This window comes from Pieris napi, chromosome Z (assembly GCF_905475465.1).
Source record: "Pieris napi chromosome Z, ilPieNapi1.2, whole genome shotgun sequence".
Lineage (NCBI taxonomy): Eukaryota > Metazoa > Arthropoda > Insecta > Lepidoptera > Pieridae > Pieris > Pieris napi.
Genome location: NC_062259.1, coordinates 3052100 through 3071884, shown reverse-complemented (window position 1 = coordinate 3071884; position 19785 = coordinate 3052100). Strand labels below are relative to the sequence as shown.

Sequence of the window (19785 nt, the reverse complement as noted above, 5' to 3'; positions counted from 1 at the left end):
TAGTCTATATTATATATTTCTAATGCGACTTAACGTTTAACGGTATGAAAGTACTGGAGATTTTAATGTGAATTTCTCGTTACCTGAAGCTGAAACATTATTCACCTTCCTTAAAGACAAATTCAACCAAAGGGGGATTATCATTAGGGGGATACCTTTGATGCAGGTTTTGCGAGAAATACTAACGAAATAGAACTCAAACATTTCGTATCTTACTTTTGTCATAATCCAATGGTAAATGTTATTGATTTGGATATTTCTCGACTCGTAAATGATAATTATAAAATGCGATCAATTGTGAATTGTAAGCAATGTTAATAAAGTTTGTCTTAAAGAAACAATATGATGTCACTATAAATCAATGTCTAACCCTTCCCATTTTCATATCCACATTACGAATTTTCACTTACGCGCGGAGGGACTCCGCACTATTTCTTTTACCAGCGATTTAAAGACATTTATTAAAATTATGATTTAATATAACAGTCAACAAGATAGCCGGCCTTTCTCACGTCAGTTATACAACCCATAAAAATCGGTGCAACAAAAAGTATGTTCTTATATTTTTTCATATTTCTTATGAGTGAAGTGAATATAGGGCATATTTATTTAAGTTGTATGCGAATGATGTCGTGCCGTTAAATATATTTAAAGGGTTGTGCATTTCGTTAGATGGCTGGTGCACCAACATTGCCGTCAGTTGCTGTTGAATCTTTTGGTAGCTGTTGCTGCCCACCACGACCACTTAACGGTTGCTCGGGTGTTGCTAGCAGCAAGATCGGCACACCTTGGACTTCCTCTACCGCCGCCGGCATTGCCACTTACCACACACAACTTTACTGGTGAGACCCGTTGGCCAGTGGTCGCATTGGTTTGACTATAATTTTTAAATTAAAATGTTTCGCCGTAATTTTTTATTCAATACTTAATCCGAAAAGTACTATTTCTATTAACACTATTGTATCGCTATACCTTTATCGTGTATGAAAGATTCTGTTGGCCAATAGCTAGAATGTATTTAAAAATAAAAATAAAATAATAAAATAGTTTGAAGTACGCAAAGTTCTATATGTTTATGCAAAATTAAGTTAGTGTAAGTAAAGTTTGCTAATTTGATTAATCTAGCTGAATCAAAAGCATGCTTGTATATGTACACACTGATTCCTAGCTCCGTATTGCTATGTGTGTTGTAGAGCCTGACGCGATGTTCGATGGACACGCCCAATGCACACATTCACCGCGAGCGCACGCACGCTGCCCCCCGTCAGACCCACAGGTCACACCCGAAGGTATGTAAGAGCTAGTTCATGGTTTTTTAATGATCTTCTATACCAATAATATAAAGGATAATATCAGTGATAGAAAAATAGGTAATTACTATTATGCCTATAATTAATTACTATTCTTTGAGCGTTATCTAAGGCAGTTTGCCGCGCACCACCGCTATGTGGAACCAGCTGCCCACTGAAGTATTTCCGAACCAATTCGACGTCACAAAAAAAGCGTACGAATTCATGAACCGGCAACGCACTTGCGAGCCTTCAGGCAATGTGAGTGCCCATGGGCGGTATCACTTACCATCAGGCCTCCTCCCGTTTGCTTCCTATTACATAAAAAAAGAATAATAATAATGTATAAAAGTAACATGGCGCATATTGCAATTAAAACAGATATATATACTCTGCTATGATATTGATTAAAATGTATTTTTGACTCTTAGCTGAAGGCGAAAACTACCCGTCCCTCCCTGTGATAGTGACGAACGAAACCGAGGCTCCTCCTCCAGGTGGAGGTGGTGAGGGTGAGGGGGAGGGGCAGGAGATTACAGAATTGCCTGTCGCTGACGTCATCAAGAGCTTAGTGCATTTCCTAGCGAGCAGACCAACACATATGCCACTGTGGCAGTATGAAGATATCACAGCGAAAGGTTAATCTTATTAGGATTAAATTTAGCTGGTCTTTGTTTGAATGACCCAATTTATATATAGGTTATAAAATAGAATTAAATTAAGCAAATGCATTAGCGGCGTTGTATATTTGCATTCGATTTAGGTCATACTAATGACAGAAATGTCAATTTCAATTACTGTTTATTCTAGGAAGACATTTTAATTTATTCCATTTATGAGAATATTTTTGATAGTTTTAAGCCTGAGAACTAATGAGTTTTATACTTATGACTGAGAGAAAAAGCGTACATATGAGCCATAGGCTCTCTTTTTTAACGTGTAATTCGTTTAGCTGATTAAGTTTATACGTATTAAGTTATTGTTACATGCCGATAACTTTTAGCATCTTTGGAAAACGAAAATCCTTTTTTTCATACTCTATCTATTTGTAAAATCCGTGAAAAGAATTTTTACTTTTGAAGATTTCCCTGTATGGAAGCGTTTAGGTATTACGTAACGAATTTGTCAAACGTTACGATGACGGGCGGACAGTACTTTACGCCACATAATAGTAACTTTTAGGTGCAGAGAGTCACTGGGTGGTCACGAAACGTTTTCCTATACTTGGGTACAGAATAACGTTACGGCGCGTTACATGAGGGGGGGGGGGGGGAAAATCAATAATCTCCAAAAATTGCGTTACGTAATACATGAACGCTCCCTATGTGTTTGCGTTTTGTTCTATTACTTAAGTGCGTACACCTATTTCGCAATATCCATTTCTTTTAAATAAAGTGCTTGCAGTGATATGAAAAACCGACGTGTGGTTTCTTTCCAGTTCTTGTCATCCGTTCTGTGCTATCGATTTGAGAATAGGCAGTAAATGTATATTTAGACGTAATTGCAAAACAGTCAGTGTAAGTTTAAGTGGACAAAAGTTACCTAAATAAATCGATACAGTATAAACTCTATATATCGACTCTCAAGGGACTGTGCTTGTTTTGAGGTAACAAAGACTTTTAGTTAAATGGAAAGAATATAAATCTGTATTAGAAAAAGTTTATTTCAGGCTTGTGTTTCTGCAGTTGTCTTTTGCAACAATTATGTTGTATTTTTACACAATTTGTACACAATAGTTTACAGGTTAGGACATCAAAGCGACAAAACAACGTACACAGTTTTAACTAATTTCGGCAACTTAAATACTTTTTAGTATTTAATTGTCGTTATAGAGAGTGAAGTAATGATATGTAGAGTGTATCATTGTGTGAGAGACAAGCTAAACCACTCAAAGCGGAATGATATCGAGGCTTTACGAGGCTTGTCGTTAAATCGAGAGACGTTACATGGAGTTTAGATTGTATATTATAAATTTCTCCATACAAACAAAAGAACGCTTTAAACGCATCTATAATTTTTTGCCGACCTCATTCGTTTTTTTATAAATAGGTACGCAGTCTTCTTAATTGGTTATAAAATGTGTTTGGTTTCAGTTTGGTCTCTCCGCAGCTGCCAACAGATGGCGACTTTACTGAATCATGTGTTACGAATATTCCGGGAATCGCTACCACACGCCCTGATCTCCGAGCGTTGGGCGCAAACAGCTTTGCAGCTGGGTCTCTCGTGTCCCTCCCGACATTACGCTGGGAGGTCGCTACAGGTTAGTTTTAAAGGATAACTAACTCAAAACCATATAACATATCGTGTCTGTAGAATGATAACCTCGTATGTCCAGAGAACCAAACATTACAGGAAATTAAAAATGTTTCATTTCGTCAAATGTTCGTTGAAATATTATTATGTGTTTTCATAGTTTTAGATGGTGTAAAAGGGACTTTTAATGTAAATTTACAATTAATTTAACTTCTTTCTGACAATTCATAAGTGTACCTATATGAATAAAGATAAGTTTGAGTTTATTAATAACATAAATATGTCCTTACTTCATGATTATACCAGTTAAATGACATAAGAGTCTAAGAAAAAGAATTAAATGGTTTTTTGACACACGAGGTTATCATTCTACAGTGACGATATAATGTGAATTTTAAGACATTTCTATTAATAAATATCTGAATTGGCTATTTATTTTAGGTGTTCCGATTCATTGGTGTAGCAATGACGGGTCGTATGGTCTCAGACATTTTATCCCGATTAGTGGAGACAGTGGCTGAACAGGGAGAAGACATGCAGGGCTATGTAACAGAACTTCTGCTCACCCTCGAGGCGGCTGTTGACTCCCTGGAATCGAACTTCCGGCCCCTGGATTACATGCGAGACATTTTTAAGAGCACCCCAAATTTAAACAACAAGGAGGTGCCGCAACCAAACGGAAATATGTATAATGCTGGTAAGAATTCCAACTACGAATTTTAATTGTGTTTTTTCCAAATGTGATATTGTTGGAAATCCATATTGTTTAGTATATTGATATATTTAGGCTAGGAGCAGTGTTGGTCTAGTGGCTTCAGCGTGCGACTCTCATACCTGAGGTCGTAGGTTCGATCCCCGGCTGTGCACCAATGGACTTTCTATGCGCGCATTTAACATTTGCTCGAACGGTGAAGGAATACATCCTGAGGAAACCGACATGTCTTAGACCCAAAAAGTCGACGGCGTGTGTCAGGCACTGGAGGCTGACCTACTTGCCTATTACATTTAAAAAATGACCATGAAACAGATTCAGAAATCTGAGGCCAAGACCTAAAGAGGTTGCAGTGCCACTGATTTATTTTTTATTTATATATTAAGGCTTCCAAGCGCGTGTTCTAAATTTCCTACATATCTCTGTCTAATAATTTATCAGAAACCAAAAGTTATATTAAGATGATTTGCTGATCAAACCACGTGCATTGGTTTGTATGAGGAAAGTTCATACCGACCAAATAACATCCTATACAAATCTGGGGACAGATTATTTCTTATTGATGTAAAAACGTGCAATTATGTTTTTTTATAGACATCAAAATATATGTTCTAACGTACCTTAAATATTCAAAGGCAAACGATCTCCGGGCGTCTGCGTGGGCTGTGTGAATAATCACACACGCAGCACGAGTTACTCTGTGTCGTACTGCGTGCGTAAAGCGAACGCGGCTACGACCCACTCGCCACACTCGACACACTCCACTCACTCACCAAACTCGCCGCATTCCGACAAACAGTCGCATGGTATGTGGGCCCAAATCACTAAAAATACTTTTCTATATAGACTCACTAACTTCCATTGTTTATAAATGTTATAATTTCCTAGTTTAACTTATTAATAAGAAAATTATGTCACGATAATTACTTTAATGTGAAAAAAACACTTTTTTACCGGATTGAAGTTTATTTGTATTTTTTTTTAATTCACAATTATTTTACATAATTTTAAATTTAACCGACGTTTCGCGTGCTTTACAGCGTGCGTGGTCACGGTGACTGAAGACAAAATAAATAATTGTAAATTTATAAAAAAAAATACATAACTTCAATCCGGTAAAAAAGTGTTTTTTATGTGTAAAAGTTATGTCAATAAAAGACAATACTATACTTTAATTCGCCTCGATTTTAATTAAGATTTTTTAAATCTATATATACATTTATATAATTTTCGTGTCACAATGTTCGTTCCCATACTCCTCCGAAACGGCTCGAACGATTCTTATGAAATTTTTTATACATATTCAGTAAGTCTGAGAATCGGCTGCTATCTATCTATCAAACCCCTAAGTGATAAGGGGTGTCCACCCAAAAAAAATATTTTTATTTTTTGGATATTTTTTATTATTATTATGTGGCATTAAAAATACATACAACCCTTAATTTTCACCCCTCTACGCTTAACCCCTATTTTTTATTATAGTAGATAGTTACTTTTATTGAACTAAAAAATGTTTCCTAGAAATAATATACATACATCGCAAAACAACGTTTGCCGGGTCAGCTAGTATTTATATATATATATATATATGTTTTACCAATTTTATATATGTATTTTGTACAGAGAGTCGAACGCGTCCGTGTAGTGAGGCCGTAAAGGGTGCATGTTCGAATCTTTGTCGTTCACGGTCGGCACAATCGCTTAAACTTCTCGGTGACTCTGCTACACAGGTTTGTACTTGAAAATTCCTATTTTTCACTTTAAGACTTAAAACTTATTTTTTTAAAGAAATTCTCTATTTATGTGTATAAAGTAAGAAATTTATTATTTTTAGCCGCTTTTTAATGCACATTCCTTCAAACGTCTGCCGGTAAATATTGAAGTATTTCATTATTTTTTTAACTCCGCTCAACTTTATTACAAATATATAGAAATATATATGTGTAGTTGATTAGCATATTTTATATAACGTAGTAGGCTATGTACTGTGAATGTGTTGTCTAATAGTTTGTATTATAGAAACAAGGAAAAGTATGTTTAAAAATTAATACGAGTACGTCCCTGCGTTCAAGTATTATGTAACGAAGTTGGGAAGGGGGTTTCTCTTATAAAACATTATTATTATGGGGATTGAATTACGGGGGTTTGGGGGTTAATATTATTTTCGACTTAACAGCACAAAATGGTAACTTTTAGGTACAGAAAAAAGTTACGGCGTACATGGGGGGAGGGGGTCATGAATCTCCAAAAATTGTGTTACGTAATATTTGAACGCTTTCTAGCTATCCGACTTAATCTTTTTTTTTTAATGTAAGGATGACAAGCTGACGATCCTCGCAACGGTATTCTGGGTGGGAGCGTCAGTTCTCGAGTCAGATTACGAACACGAGTTTTTACTCGGCGTGCGACTTCTCGCTCGTGTCATGGCGAGGTTGCCCCTCGACCGGCCTGACGCCAGAGATCGCCTCGACAGGACACAAGTCCATGCTCCACATTCGACTACTTCACTTCATTCGTTGCTGCTGAAGGTACAACAATTTATTTTTATCTTTGTCAAGATATCTAGAACTAGGACAAAGTTTGATTGATAGTAGGGATGCATCGATACGCCTTTTTGCCGATACGATACCGATGCCGATACTATTATAGAAAAATCGTCGAAACCAATACCGATACCAACTCTTATTGGTTAAAAATTTAATATTTATTAAAAAATATAAACTGTCACAAACTTTGAATAAGATTAAAGGTTCATCTATTAAAATTAAGAACTAAGAGTAATGATTATATTAAAATAAATAACTGTTAATAAATTAACATTGATAAGATTTTTGTAATTCTTTATTTAATTTAATTTGGTGTTAAAAAAAACCTAGCATGAGCCGTTAAAAGCCAACTTAAGTGTCTAGTGAAATGGAATACGCGGGGACAAAGCGGTTGAGAGAGACAACAAACAATACGCAGGGATTCCCCGGGCATAGATAGTCCGTGCCTCGTTTGCAATTTTTAAATAGCAATAGATTGAAAATGATTATTATAATTCCATAGGGGTGCACGCATCCGAACACGTACGAGCCCGTAGTCGGCGTACTAGTGGACATGATCCCACTATTGGAGTTACCGGTCATTGATCCCACCCAGTCCCTGGCATTCCCTATGACGGTGGTGGCGTTGCTGCCTTACATGCTGTTGCATTACGAGGACGCCAACGAACTCTGCGTACGAGCCGCGTGCCACATCGCACAGGTACGTACAAGTTAAACTCCTCCCACATAAACTATACTCTGATTTTTAATTCCATAGAATTCTGACAGCTATCATTTTTAGACATGTCAGAGATTACAAACCTTTTAAGCTGGGCACATTTTTCAATTTCAATACGAGTCTGAACATTTGAATCAATACATACATTTTATTTGTTAGTGATTGTATCCATTTTATTAAGTGCGGTGCTCCACATTAAAAGTGGTTTTATGGCGAGTTATAAATTACGTACCTTTTCATCACAAACCGTAAATAACGCACAAGTAAAGATAACATTTTATTTTTTAAAAAGGTTTACTAAACCTGGAATAAGTAGGCAGTGATGCCAGCTAAAGAATAAAATAAAGTAATTAAAGTTATTTCGATCGTTCATGAATCAACGACATGGTACATCTTAACTGGACATTTTATTGGACGGGTGGATTTCAATTTGTTTAATTCTACTATTAACCAATCGTAGAGGTTAGGAATAGTAAAATATAACCTCTCGAATAGGGCACACCTGACAAAATGTTTGAAAATAATAAACTGCATACGTTCTTAACCGTGCGTTGAGTGAACTGACAAAAGGTTTTCTTATGTCAATTCCTAAACAAAGAAATAGTATTTTTGTAGATATATTAATCTATTTTTCTGTGTAAATAAATGTAAATGTTTTGTATTTGAAATATATTTAAATAATTGTAATACTCTAATGGTAGCTTATTTTTTTTTAAATAAATTAATATTTGGTAACCAGTTTACGGCAGAGAAAAGCAAGAAACTAGAGAATCTCGGAACTGTGATGACGTTGTATTCGCGTCGGACCTTCAGCAAGGAAAGCTTCCAATGGACCAAGTGCGTCGTGAAGTATCTGTGGGATACGTATTCGCACATGTCGCTGCAAATGCTTGCCTTTCTCGTCGAGGTTCTTGAGAAGGTAATCTAAACAAGATAATGATGTCTCTACGTTTATATTATTATTAATTAAAATATTAAGTGTTTATCATTTATTCCTTGAAACATTCATCCATCTTTACTAAAGACAGTAGCTTCATCTCTATCTATCTTGAGCATTCTTCTCCCAATCTTCTTCATAAACTTCTTAAAGCTCGTCAGCCCACCATGCAAGAGGGTGACCTCTCTTTTTTTCCGTGGTGGGCCTTTCCACCTTGCTACCCTGTTCGTCCACTTGCCATGGTGTTCACGAGAACGGTGTGCCCCCCCCCCCATTTCATCGGCATAGTGCATCACTAAATTTTGTTTTCTTTCCTGTTTCTGTATTTCTTATCTGTGTATCTTATTCTGTGTTTGTTGTTTGTGTTCGAGTCATATATACATGATTGACATCCGTAAGAAAGACATGGCAATGTACAGACTAATACTCTTTTTGAAGTTATACTTCTTTAGGCGCGTTATAAAAATTGATGAGAGTGAAATTTTACGATGCGCGCGCACCGTGACACAAAATTAACAGAATGAAGTTAGTTCTGCATGTTGGCACGCACGCCGCCTCTGTTCACTGTGTATTTATATTTATAATATTTGTTCACATGCTTAAAGTTTCTACATTTAAAACACCTGTTTTCATTTTTTTTTTCATTATGTATAGAGCGAATTTTATATGTGCGTCTGAATTATAATCAGAAGTGATTTAAATTGAATATTTAGAAAATAATAATAAATACATATTTATTTATTTAATTTTTCAAATGTAACCTGAACTTTGTTGACTATAATGACTCCTTTTCCGGTCTTTGATTATTTAATTGTAATTAATTATTTGCATGCAATCAAAAACTATTTTTAATAATGCCAGAGAAGTATAACTTCTTACGCGCGTACATAAGTACACGCACCCTTTTTATTAAGTATATCTGCCCTCAGTAACCATAAATATTAAACCTATTGGATAAAAAGGTCAATCTCGTGATTAAAAAGCCTCCTATACATGTCTCCATTTTCAGGGTGCCATAAACCTCCAACTGCCAGTGCTGTCCATCCTGCACTGTATGCTTTACTACGTTGAGCTAAACACTGCGGCTGCGCAGCCTGTTAATGCTGATCTTCTCCGAGCCGTCGCCAAGTTTATAGATGTTTGTATATTTACTATATTGCAATAATCATATCTTATTTTAAATTGCTTAAAAACATCGTTAATTTTGTCAGAATACTGAACTTTTATTGGCGTCTATTATGGTATTTAAAAAAAAACAATGTTTTCGAACCTGCCATGTTCTATTTATTATGGGGAATAGTGGCTTTAGCGTGCGACTCTCATCCTTGAGGTCCTAGGTTCGATCCCCGGCTGTGCATGAATGGACTTTCTATTTGCGCATTTAACATTCACTCGAACGGTGAAGGAATACATCGTGAGGAAACCGACATGTCTTAGACTCAAAAAGTCGACGGCGTGTGTCAGTCATATAAGGCTGATCACCTACTTGTCTATTAGATTTAAAAATGATCATCACACAGATTCAGAAATCTGAGGCCCAGACCTAAAAATTCAAACAAAAACTTGTTTGAATTAATGTTTTCGATTTCAGCAAGAAGGAAACAACTACAAGGAGGCGATGAAGATTCTCAAACTGGTGGTGACACGATGCTCAACTCTCGTCGTCCCGCCCCATTGGGAACACGCCCTTGACCCACTCATTCATAAAAAGGTATTCTTTAATTTATTTACCACCAGAAAAAAAAATACCAGAGTCTATCAAACGTATAATACGGTTGCAATTGTTTCAGGAACTACCCGGTCGTACGATGGATTTCACGTTCGATTTGTCCCAAACACCAGTGATCGGTCGCAAATATCTCCCCAAAGGGGGCAGTCAGCCCCCCACGGGGCCTAATTCGCTCTCAAATGCCTCATCGATCACACCTGATAAAGGTTAAATTTTTTACGTACTATGCCATATACATATATGAGTCCAAGAGTGTTTCTTGAGTTGGTGGGAAATTATTTTCATTGACATAGACATAGCATTTAATACTAACTAAACACACACAGAAACACACAAAATAACAAAAATAACTTAGTAGAAAAAAAAAATATTATACTCTGATTTTTAATTCCGTAGAATACCTTTTTGGCCAGGCACATTTTTCAATTTCAATACGAGTCTGAACATCTGAGTCTATACATTTTATTATTAGTTAATGCATCAATTTTATTAAGTGCGGTGCTCAACATTAAAAGTTATTTAACGGCGAATGGTAATTACGTTCCTTTTCATCACAAACAGTAAAAAACGCACAAGTAAAGATAACATTTTTTTTAAAGGTTTACTAAACCTGGAATTAGTAGGCAGTGATGCCAGCTAAATAAAATAAAGTTACTTCGATATATTGTTCGTGATATTGAAAGTATTTGTTATTTTTGTAATAGGTCACTTGAGTAAGTAAATATTTTACCTTTTTGTAGGTAAACCATAAAAAATATGTAGCATATTTTTTTATTGCCCTCTAATAAGTCAAATTGGTTCCTTTTTCGGCGGAGAACGTAGCAACACTTATGAAACGTCAGAATTCTACAAAAAAATTGTAACAGGACTAAATTTGTTTGAGTCTGAATGCAGGGTCGGGATCGTCAACGGGTTCAGCTTCCACTGTGGTGGGGGTAGAAGGGAGTAACGCAGCCAGTGCCCCGCCACACTACGCCGCGTCACCGCGACGGTCGCTCTCTTTGTCGCCCGCAGACGCAATGGCGAGTGGCTGGCGAAGACCTTGGATGTCCCAGGTTATAAGAGATCTTACGTTTAACCTTCTTTTGATGATTCAATTCCTGAAAAACTGATAATGATTTTGAGAAGGCACAAATTTCCTTCGCCAGAGCTAACATCTAATCTTCTAATATATAAAATTCTCGTGTCACAATGTTCACATACTCTTCGGAAACGGCTCGAGCGATTCTTATGAAATTTTTTATGTATATTCAGTAAGTCTGAGAATCGGACAACATCTTCCTAAATGTTAAGGGTCCCCTAAATTTTTATTTTTTAGACAAAACTTTTTTTTAATTTTTTTATGATACAGCATACAAAAATACATATAATCCTTAATTGTCATCTATTCGAACAACCCCTATTTTTTATTATGTTAGATATTTTTATTCAACTAAAACAATGTTTCCTAGAAATAATATACATGGTAAAGCGACGTTTACAGAGTAGTCAGCTAGTATTTTATATAACCATTTATAACCTTTCAGAGCCGTGTCCGTGAATGTCTGGTGAACTTGCTGACGACGTGCGGTCAGCGTGTTGGCTTGCCGAAGAGTCCATCCGTAAGTTATTGAATATAGCCTCTACAGGTCCCGCTGACGACACGATTTAAAGTCTACCTATTACACCGTATCGTACCATGACCGTGCTAGGAACGTGCCGGATTAACTAATATTATTAGTATTTGTATGAGACCATGTCCACTAGACCGTTTCGTCACCGATCAACACGTGTGTCAGTCACGGAGCGTCGACATTAGTCGGGAATATTTTGCAGGTGCGAGCGTGATACGTAACATTGCCAAACCGCTGTGCGCTGGCAGCGAGTCGGTTCGGTCGTTCTTCTTCTTCATCCAATATTATGGCGATCATTGCCAGTTCACTAGCGGTTTTTCTATTGCCATAGGTACTTATTTTGTTACATGAAAGACGTCCGCACGAGTCTGATATTCACGTGAGAATGACGGATTCCGACTCAACTACGTTATATACGGGTACAGGACGCCGTCGATCCATTCAGTGGGCAAGGTAGACCGTGTCGTATGATTTTCCGTTCCGTATGTTCACGTCATGTTACGATTCGGTGTAATGGGTAGAGACCTTTAACCTAAGTGACATGGATGCGTGACGTCAGCGACTCCTGCGATTAGTTGAATAACGTGTGTATTTCTATCCATCGCTGCGTTTAGGACGATTTGTTAACAACTCTCTGCTCTAAGGTAACAGTGTTGTATGTTGCTCGGTCACAGCTGTCGCGTGGCCAATGCGCTTGCACTGCTTCGCTGACGCTAGGAGACTGATTTCAACTCATTTAACCGCTATGATCTAACATTATTGTAGCTATCTTCATTCATGACTGAAATATTGCCGCGAATTAATAATAATTTACTATTGATATATTGATTCACTTAGCTTTGATTTTTTTAATACGAGAGGAAAACATACGATTTATTACACGAGGTCTGATGCCCATGTGCACTTTATAAGCTGTGCACACGTTTCACAAAGTACCAATTAAAAGGTGTGTTTATTGCACGAAACAAATATCACTAGAGTTTATATGCTTTGAAAACAAACACTGAACACTTAAAGCTATTTGAGAATAAATACAGTTTTTGTTGATGATAAAAATAAAAAATATTTTTTTTTATAAAAATCTTGATATTAATGTAATTTAAATATTTTTTTATTAAGTTTAGGCTAAATGTCTATACGATGAAAGCTGTATTTAAATGACAGGAGTCAAGAACTTAAGAGAAGTAAAGTTATCAAAGGTGTATATAAAAATATTGTGTACAGGTGATCTTTAGTCAAAGCTCTGAGCTTCTGGAGCGAGAGTCATCAATGGCGTCTTCTTTGGAGGAAGTGTCTGGAACGCCTGGAAACGACCCCTCTGGTGGAGCACCACCAGACCATTTCGGAGTATTTAAGGACTTTGACTTCTTGGAGTATGAGAGCGAGAGTATCGAGGTGAGAGGAAATATGCGATATTTGTTTTAAAATAAATGTTGTTTGATGATTTGCTACTTTAAAAGAATACCGAGAGTTTTTTACTCCGGCTTTTTCTCTCGGCCTACACCCTCTATCTTTGCCGATGAGTAGGGATTAATAATTTAATTACGTGGAATAAGTGATACCTGTATCTTATGTTCCATAATAAACATATTTTATTTTATTATTTATAAGTCTCGTACTTTATTTAACAATTCATTTTATTAACCCATTTATGTTGAACAGGGTGAAAGCTCCGACAATTTTAACTGGGGCGTGCGTCGACGCCTCCCGAGTGAGGAGCGCGAAGAACGAGATGATGGGATGATGCGGGAACGACCCATGCTCGCTCCGGACTTCCCTGATAGGCATCACCACACCGCGGTATCTTTTTGTTTACTTGCTAAGACTGTCTTCCAGCTTATACTCTGATTTTTAATTCCGTAGAATTCTGACATTTCATAAGTGTTTCATAAGTTCTCCACCGAAAAAGAGACAAATTTGACTTATCTGAGGGCAATAAAAAAATGCTACGTATTTTTATGTTTTACCTACAAATAGGTAAATCAATATATTTACCTACTCAGGTGACCTAATGCAAAAATAACAAGTATTTCAATATCATGAACAATATATCGAATTAACTTTAATTACTTTATTTTATTCTTTAGCTGGCATAACTGCCTACTAATTCCAGGTTTAGTAAACTTTAAATAAAAATGTTGTCTTTACTTTTGCGTTTGTATACTGTTTGTGAAAAAAGGGACGTAATAATCATTCGCACTTAATAAAATAGAGTTATTCACTAACAAATAAAATGTATGTATAGACTCAGATGTTCAGACTCGTATTGAAATTGAAAAATGTGCCCGACCAAAAAGGTTTGCCATCTCTGACATGTCAAAAAATGATAGCTGTCAGAATTCTAAGGAATTAAAAATCAGATTATAGACGACGTATTACGTCGATCCAAATATTTGAATAAAAATATTAATGGATTTACACAATATTAGGTTGGACACGAAGATTCGTCTGATGAAGAAGGCGCTTGGGAGGAGAGCGGCGGCCGTGGAGAGGGCGACGGGGCTCATGACTTAATGCTTCGCCCGAGGGCGTTGTCGCTTTCCAGCGCTTCAAGCGGCGAGGCTCTTCAGGATGGTGAGAAACGCTTCTCTTCATCAACGTTCCTTTAAAATATATATAATGGTATCAATCGCTTATATGAGTACTGGGGATAAATAAGGCGCAACTGCGTTTCTCTGTGAATACAAAAGATTTATTTACAAAAGAAATATCTATAAATTTACATTTAATAAAAAATATATATTTACAAATTATACACTCACCTGTGAATACAAAAGAAACAACATTTAAAGCCTATATTCTAGGTTTTATAAAATAAAATAATATAAAGAGTAAATTAAAACATCTTACATCTATTATGTCAAGTGACAAATAAAACATCGTCGATTAGACGGCAAAGAAGAAAAATGAAATATAAAAAGAGTTTGTATAGGAAAATATTAAATATTATGTTTTCCTTATATATAACTCATGTCATGTTATTCAAGGTGAGCGCGGCGACCTCACCCCAGTTGCTGGAGCTATGCGTGACGCGTGGCGTTGTTCCATAGCTGTCCTGCTGCGACACGCGAGTCAACTGCCACCCATGACTCTGGTTCACAGGCTTCATACAGTACTCAAGGTATTATTCGCTTGAAATATGTTAAAATGGCGCCACTTTATTTCTCTTCCCGATATAGCCAATTAACTGGTAGTAACACGTTTTTATCTTGTTTATAAATTGGAATGTCCTCTTTACCACGGCCATATAATCTATATATATAAAAATGAAACCCGTTTTCCGTTGTCACGACATAACATGAAAACGGCTTGACCGATTTGTCTGATTCTTTTTTTATAATATTCCTTGAAGTACGAGGATGGTTCTTACGGAGAGAAAAATTAGAAAAATTGAGTGAAAATGTCTATATTCCCATACAAAATATTCGTAATAATATTAAAAGGCAATTTGAACTTTAATACTATATCATAAAGTTCAAGTGTTAGTGGAGGGGTTCCGGGAAGGTAAATTTTTATTTTTTGACATAATGTATTTGTTGTATTATGAACTTTCTTTCTTTATCTTACTAGCTAGACCGGTGTCCCGAATAGCAGAATAAGTATTAAAAAAAAAATAAAGTATCGACTGTTAGGCGGTACGATGTTCGCCAGGGCAGCTAGTATATTATTATTATTTATTTTTTTGCAGGAAGTGACAGCAAAAACTATATCGGTGTGCGGCGAAGGGGCGCTGGCCGGTTGTGTGGGATTGACAGGAGGAGTAGGGTTGGGGGGTGGGGAGTTGAGTGCTGTTTTAGAGCGCTTGGGGACTGAGGAACCGCCCTTGGTCTGGTGCGCACCGCCCGTTGCCGAATGCGCAAGAGTCAGGGACGCGGTGCGGTACGCGGCCTTGGAGATTAATGAGCATTTGGAGACCTACTTCGATAGACTTGAGGTGAGATTTTTCGTATTGTAATAAATTTTTTTGTAGTGAAACTTCTTTTGAGGGTAAAATTTTTACGGATACGTCACGGAGATGTGCAGCGTTTTTGTCAAAGAAAAGGGAGAATTTATGAAATGTTAATATTTTATATTTTATGCAAAATCGTTTATTGAAATCTCAAATGACGAATTGTAAATTAAAATGCCACGTGTTTTTATAATCGAAGAATTAAATTTATAAATTATTTTGAAATAAAAAAAAATTCCCTCCCTTTATAAGTCTCGGAAATTTTTAGATTTATATTAATACTAGCCGTTTCGCGCCCGCTTTGCGGGACGAATTAAAATAAATTTTATGTTTCATTATTTTATTTTTTTTCATATTTTTATTATTCTTCTTTTTAACTTCCCGCTAAGAAAATTGAAATATTTCGAAAATCGAGTTTTTAACAGATGTTGACGTTTAGAGGTTCTAGGAAGCCTCCCCGAATGTTTCCGCGGTGAAGTCCGTATGGATAAATTTTCATAAAAGTAAAACAGCAATAAAAAAATGAAGGAACGTTGGAATTTAATAAATAAATAGCCATACCATCTAGGAAAAATTTCGCATCGAATGGTGGTAGTTTCATGTCGATACGATCAGTGGTTTAGGCGTGATTGAGCCTCAAACGAAGACCATTTTCATTATATATATATATAGATTAACAGACTTAGAAATTAATTTGCCAAAGAAAATTCACTTCTGACATGTGTACTTTGATTGCAGACTTTGGAAGTGTCACGAAGCGCAGAGGAAACTGGTCGCTGTCTTTACAAGCTGATATTCCAGCTTTTGCTACTACTCGAGACCAACAACAAAATGGTCGTAGCGGTGTACCACGCGGCCCTTGATAACCGGGTATGGATCTATTTCACTATGTTTCATAATTATTTATGAGTTGAGAAAAACCTTGGAGATAGTTTTGGTTTTACGCCCGAACTCAATCCGTAATCCACCATCTGTGATAGTAATCTTAATGTTGTAATAAGTGTGCCAATAACCAATCGACGGATTGTAATAGGCATCTGCCGATACAAGCTATCCATGGGAGGTCGTATCGGTGTCTGTGGATAGACAGACCTTTGTATGAAAATGATAGTTGACGAAAGCTCGATTTCAACAGTTAATTATTGTAACAGATTTTAACTTAAAAACTAAAACTCTTTGTTATGTTATATGTTTTAAACATACACATGTATATTTTAATGTTATTTGTACGGAATTGACTATCAAATATGAGTGAAAACTCGGTAAAATAGAACGACAAAGAGCATTTTATCCGTCGCCAAAATTGGATTGTCTTCGTAGTTATTGGGATGGAGACAGTTGATCGACCGACTGCCACGGTCTGATCTCAGATTGAAAACAATCTGGGATTGTGGATTGATTATTGGGTTCAGGCGTTAATTGTATGATTAACAGGGCGTAGAGATGAGTGCGGCAGTGAGCAGCGTTCGGGCAGCTCTGGTGTCGCACGTCGCTGACTCCTGGGAGAGCTCTCCTTCTCCTTCGCCCCATGATGATGCCCGACTTTTGCAACTCATACAGCGGCAAAGGTTATTAAAATGTTATTAATTTAAAAAAAAGGGTGCGTGTACTTATGTACGCGGGTAAGAAGTTATACTTCTTTGGCATTATTAAAAATAGTTTTTGATTGCATGCAAATAATTAATTACAATTAAATAATCAAAGACTGGAAAAGGAGTCATTAAAGTTCAGTTTACATTTGAAAAACATAAATTCTATTATTATTCGAATGTTGTTTTTAAATTATGTCCAATGCCGTAGCATATTCCGTGGGCAACTTCATTCTGTTATTTTTGTGTCACGGTGCGCGCGCATCGTAAAATTTCACTCTCATCAATTTTTCTTAACGCGCCTAAAGAAGTATAACTTCAAAAATATTCAGATATATTAGATATTATTTTTGATAGCATTTAGATTTTTAAATTATTTCTGCGCGCTTTTTTACTTAAGTATGCCTCGTATTCATTTTAAATATTTGTTTAGCAACAGTTGATAAATATTGTTGATGAGCGACAAATGTTGCTGGAATAAATTTAAATCAGTATAGGTTTGTCCAAACGCCAGTCTGCGTTTAATTGCCCGAGGAAGTAGTGTTGTTGTGTTCTCCGTATCTGATATATAGGGTGCTTTTGATTTGAAACTATTAGTTATTTTAATTGCATTAATGCCACGTCAATAATTGTTGATAAACAGATGTTTCTGCTCTTCGGGCGAGAACTAGAACATGTCGTTGTCAAATCTGCAACACTCGGTGTTGCCAGCAACTCTTCAATACGTTGATTCAACATTGCTGCTATACAAATGTGTACCATGAGTGCGAAGCTTAAATTATGTTGAGATTTTGTAGCATATGTAAACGCCATCTTTATCTGATGCCTAAAGATATGTTTTACATATTTGTATAAATGTCAAAAGAGAATAATGGTTTCCTTAATTCGTTTTTAGATGGGGTGCGGCACTATCCTTGGTGCGTGAACGTAACGCGGAGCGGATCTTAGAGCTTGGTGAATTGCCTGAAGATGAAGTAACTAGCCTTTTGCATGTCTACTGCAAGGGGCTTTGGCAGGCGCACCCAGGTGAGATAACTATACAAGTTAATGCTTCTAGCAAATCTGTAAAGGGGCCACTCCTATTAACAAATTACTGACTTTTCAACAGACATGGTGGCGATCACACGCCCCGTCAAAGAACTATCTCAAAACCTATCCTTCATGATGGAGAGCCTCTACAAGGTGTCTGTAGCTCTCCAAAGGCAAGAGTTCGTGTGAGATTACCACGCCCATTAGACAATTTATTAGCCATTAACCATTCGATGTATAATGATCTTGTTAGGTTTACGTAGAGCTTAGAGGGCACCAATAGCATCTTGCGATGGCCCAAGTATTGCCAAATTTACGAAAACTATTTTCTTTCTTTACAAATGTATTGAATATATTTTCTAAATTACGATAGATACGGAATTTTACCGCTGGTCTATCTTATTGATCTTGCAAGTTGGTGGTGCCTTCTGCGCCTATACATGTCATTGGGTTTTATCCATATAAACAAGTGCTAATTACGCACATAGGAAGTATATTCAACGATTCGAATGCACGACATCAGGATTAAATCGCACGCTTGATTACTCCTAAGTGCTTTGAATCGCTTATAAACACACCTCAATGTAATGTACGAGGTTTAGGGTCTCTATTTCAATACTCGCTTTGCATCAACCTGTATATAGCTTTATACTGTACATGTGTACTTGGCTTTTAAATTATTAAGCTTTATCAAATGTATTTAATGAAATTCTCATTATTCAGATATCTCTAGTATCTGTTTTCAATTTAGAAATGAAATTTGTCCTTTTAATACTCAGCCATTACCAAAATACGTATAGTCTTGTCTATTTAGAGCTAAGATCTCTATGTTTTAATGCCAAAATTAGTTGTGTGCATTAGTACGAACAATAATAGCGCCATCTATGAATGCGTCTGACAAACTATATGTATTATTTAATTGGTAATTTTAACAGTGGACTATGTTAGACAAGTGAGATCTCAGTTAGAATAATGTTTGCACGCGGTTCGACAAAGCAAGTTTATTACTAGAAGGCAGCATGTAAGCTTTTATCGACTTTGGTTCTAATATTATTAATAATTCAAAATGAGATTTAATATAAGTTACTGAAACAGAAAGATAAATGTTGTGAAATATAACCGCGTGTCTTTAACCAAATATTTTCCTCTCATAAATGTATTTGGTCATTATGACCTCGCTTTTTATCTATACACAATTTCACAAGCGTATTTGTTTAGAATAATTTGTAAGTAGTGAAGCTGTGAGTAAAAATACTAATTTAATTCAATAAATAAATACAATATTACATTTCGTTTCATTTCAATAACCTTCTATGTACCTAAAAATTTTGATGTAAATCTCTACAGAGCAGCTTTCATTTAAATTGTAACGGACGTGACGTCACATCCTGCCAAGCCAAAGCCAAGCCATGCCATGTTGA

General features: G+C 36.3%; 1 protein-coding gene across 6 annotated transcripts in view; it reads left to right on the top strand.

The window, feature by feature from the left end:
- Window positions 1-19650, top strand: part of LOC125062682 (protein furry) — a 101494-nt gene extending 81844 nt beyond the window's left edge. For all 6 annotated transcript variants that reach the window (XM_047668755.1, XM_047668757.1, XM_047668753.1 and 3 more), the window contains 24 exons: window positions 673-842; window positions 1194-1289; window positions 1721-1927; window positions 3383-3549; window positions 3984-4239; window positions 4890-5060; window positions 5878-5984; window positions 6570-6782; window positions 7303-7500; window positions 8258-8437; window positions 9465-9593; window positions 10047-10166; window positions 10246-10390; window positions 11079-11239; window positions 11711-11785; window positions 13022-13192; window positions 13460-13597; window positions 14227-14371; window positions 14785-14918; window positions 15486-15731; window positions 16485-16616; window positions 17181-17314; window positions 18231-18361; window positions 18444-19650. In XM_047668755.1, coding sequence (XP_047524711.1) covers window positions 673-842; window positions 1194-1289; window positions 1721-1927; window positions 3383-3549; window positions 3984-4239; window positions 4890-5060; window positions 5878-5984; window positions 6570-6782; window positions 7303-7500; window positions 8258-8437; window positions 9465-9593; window positions 10047-10166; window positions 10246-10390; window positions 11079-11239; window positions 11711-11785; window positions 13022-13192; window positions 13460-13597; window positions 14227-14371; window positions 14785-14918; window positions 15486-15731; window positions 16485-16616; window positions 17181-17314; window positions 18231-18361; window positions 18444-18553 — 3736 coding nt within the window. In that variant the 3' untranslated portion in view covers window positions 18554-19650. The remainder of the gene's footprint in view (window positions 1-672; window positions 843-1193; window positions 1290-1720; window positions 1928-3382; window positions 3550-3983; window positions 4240-4889; window positions 5061-5877; window positions 5985-6569; window positions 6783-7302; window positions 7501-8257; window positions 8438-9464; window positions 9594-10046; window positions 10167-10245; window positions 10391-11078; window positions 11240-11710; window positions 11786-13021; window positions 13193-13459; window positions 13598-14226; window positions 14372-14784; window positions 14919-15485; window positions 15732-16484; window positions 16617-17180; window positions 17315-18230; window positions 18362-18443) is intronic.
- The last annotated feature ends 135 nt before the right edge of the window (window positions 19651-19785 follow it).